At 44.4% G+C, this 2,500-nt stretch overlaps 1 protein-coding gene across 1 annotated transcript in view; it reads left to right on the top strand.

The window, feature by feature from the left end:
- Positions 1–2,500, top strand: part of LOC307251844 (talin-2-like) — a gene marked incomplete at both ends in the record, with an annotated part of 52,286 nt that overhangs the window by 5,412 nt on the left and 44,374 nt on the right. Inside the window, 2 exons of the mRNA XM_080029270.1 lie at positions 839–967; positions 1,656–1,758. Coding sequence (XP_079885396.1) covers positions 839–967; positions 1,656–1,758 — 232 coding nt within the window. The remainder of the gene's footprint in view (positions 1–838; positions 968–1,655; positions 1,759–2,500) is intronic.

Raw genomic sequence — 2,500 nt, 5'->3', positions numbered from 1 at the left:
CCGACTCTCCTAGGGGGGTCCGGGGGTATGCCCCCCCGGGAGATTTTTTAAAGTTTTTAAAGTGAAATGCATGAATCTGGTGCACTTTGAGAGGAAAATTAAGAGGCTAAATCTGAAGAATTTTGTATGAAAAAAATGGAGACAATGTGTCAGATGAATTAGAAGCTATTGGAGAAGGACACATAGATTTTCCATAATAATATTAATTTAAAATAAAATATTATGCAGGGTCCTCTGGGATGGGCTTAGTGCTCTTTTTCTTTTATGGGACACATTTCTGCAATGCAAAAAAAAAAAAATTTTTTTTTTTTTTTTTTTTTCAAAGGGCCATATTACATTATATTTTTAAAATCGTCCGCGGGCCAATAAAAAGCGGGCCGCGGGCCGCAGTTGGCCCGCGGGCCGTAGTTTGGACACCCCTGGTTTAGGTCATATCTCCATGACAACACTGAGGGGGGTGAATTTTTTTGGCCCACGCTAGTTTTTATTCTTTTGGAAGTTAAAATGTATTGGCGCGATCTCTTGAGTGACAGCTCTCCGCCCGTTGTCCCTCACTTTGCCTCGGAGGTATACGTCAGCTATCTCCCTCCCCCTCACAAAATGGCGACACGCACAAACCAGGATTATTGGATGCCGTGTGAATAACTGAGGTCAGCCCGGATGCTACATCCATATTATTTACTATCTATGTCAGCCACCTTTCCTCTAGTCTAGGCCATCCTACCACCCATGAAACTACAGTGGTGTGGCTGTGTTATTAAAAGTGCTTTAAACTTCCCTTTATTTTGTACATTATAACATTATAATACATATATAACGTATTCCCTCCCCCCCTCAGGCTCATGAGGCGTGCGGGCCGATGGAGATAGATTCTGCTCTCACCTCCATCCAGACCCTCAGGACTGAACTACAGGATGCTAAGCTAGCAGCCGCTAACGACCAGCTCAAACCCCTGCCCGGGGAATCGGTAAGTCTGTGTGCGTGTGTGTTGGGAGGGGGGCGTGTGTGTTTGTGTGTGTGTGTGTGTGTGTGTGTGTGTGTGTGTGTGTGTGTGTGTGTGTGTGTGTGTGTGTGGAAAAAACAAAAAAAATCTTTTAAAAGTAGTAAATGTTTTACACATTCTTCCAACTCTCAGCTCTTTTAAATCAGATCTGAAAACCTTTTTCCCTCTTAACCTGTCATTTTTTTCAAAACAATTTTTCTCCAGTACGAGGGCTTGTGTTTTTATTTTTTTACGATATTTTTTTGGCATTTTTATGCTTTATTGATAGTGTAGAGACAGAGTTGAAATGGGGCAGAGAGGGGAGTGACATGCAGAGAACGACCGCGGGCTGGAATCGAACCCGTGTCTGCTGCTGGCCGAGGCCCATGGGGGGGGGACGCCCTACCAACTGAGCTAAGGGCGCCCCTCGAGGGCTTGTGTTTGCAGGAACTTCCATATAAAGCTGCTGCATTTATTTATTTTTCTCACACGAACGCACACACACACACACACACACACACACACACACACACACACACACACACACACACACACACACACACACACACACACACACACACACACACACACACACACACACACACACACACACACACACACACACACACACACACACACACACGTTTTAACCCTTATTTATTCCTACTTCTAGTTGGAGAAATGTGCTCAGGATCTGGGCAGCACGTCTAAGTCTGTGGGCTCGTCCATGGCTCAGCTGCTCACCTGTGCTGCGCAGGGCAACGAACACTACACAGGTAACACTCACTTCTCCAGTTTTATATTCTCATACTATAGAAAGTTCAGACCCTTTTCCCTCTAAGGCCACCTCGAGAGTCTTCACATACATGAATCGGTCTCTGGTTTTACCATCAATAGGAATGTGTTTGAGGGAGATTCACAATTTTCTATTGCCTAGCATCGCCCGCCTAGGTTTTTTTTTTTTTTTTTTTTTTTGCCATTTTTTATGCTTTATTGATAGTGTAGAGACAGAGTTGAAATGGGGCAGAGAGGGGAGTGACATGCAGAGAACGACCGCGGGCTGGAATCGAACCCGGGTCCGCTGCTGGCCGAGGCCCATGGGGGGGGGACGCCCTACCAACTGAGCTATGGGCGCCCCAATTTGCGGGTTTTCTAAGGTAGATTTTTACCGGTCCAATCAGTGGCTCAGATCAATGACGTTGAGTTTCAGTTGTAGTCAGAAGGATTTGTTCCTATGTTGTTCATTGTTCTTCTTAAAAACATGCTGAAAATGCATTTTTAATTGAGACCTGAACATAGTATTTTTTTGGACGATTTTAACAATTTTTATCATGAAATTTAACTTTCTTTTTTATGTGTAGCTAGGGAGACGGCCCAGGCCTTAAAGACATTAGCCCAGGCTGCTTCGGCTAAAGTTTGTTTATTTGACTAAACCTTGTTTTTCAATATTCTCTCTCTCCCTCTCTCTCTGTCACTCACTCACACACACACACACACTCCTTCCCACACACACACACA

Source organism: Ammodytes marinus (assembly GCF_949987685.1).
Source record: "Ammodytes marinus genome assembly, chromosome: 1".
Classification (NCBI taxonomy): Eukaryota; Metazoa; Chordata; class Actinopteri; order Uranoscopiformes; family Ammodytidae; genus Ammodytes; species Ammodytes marinus.
Note: the sequence above shows the minus strand (reverse complement) of the source record. Positions and strands in the feature narration are given on the sequence as shown.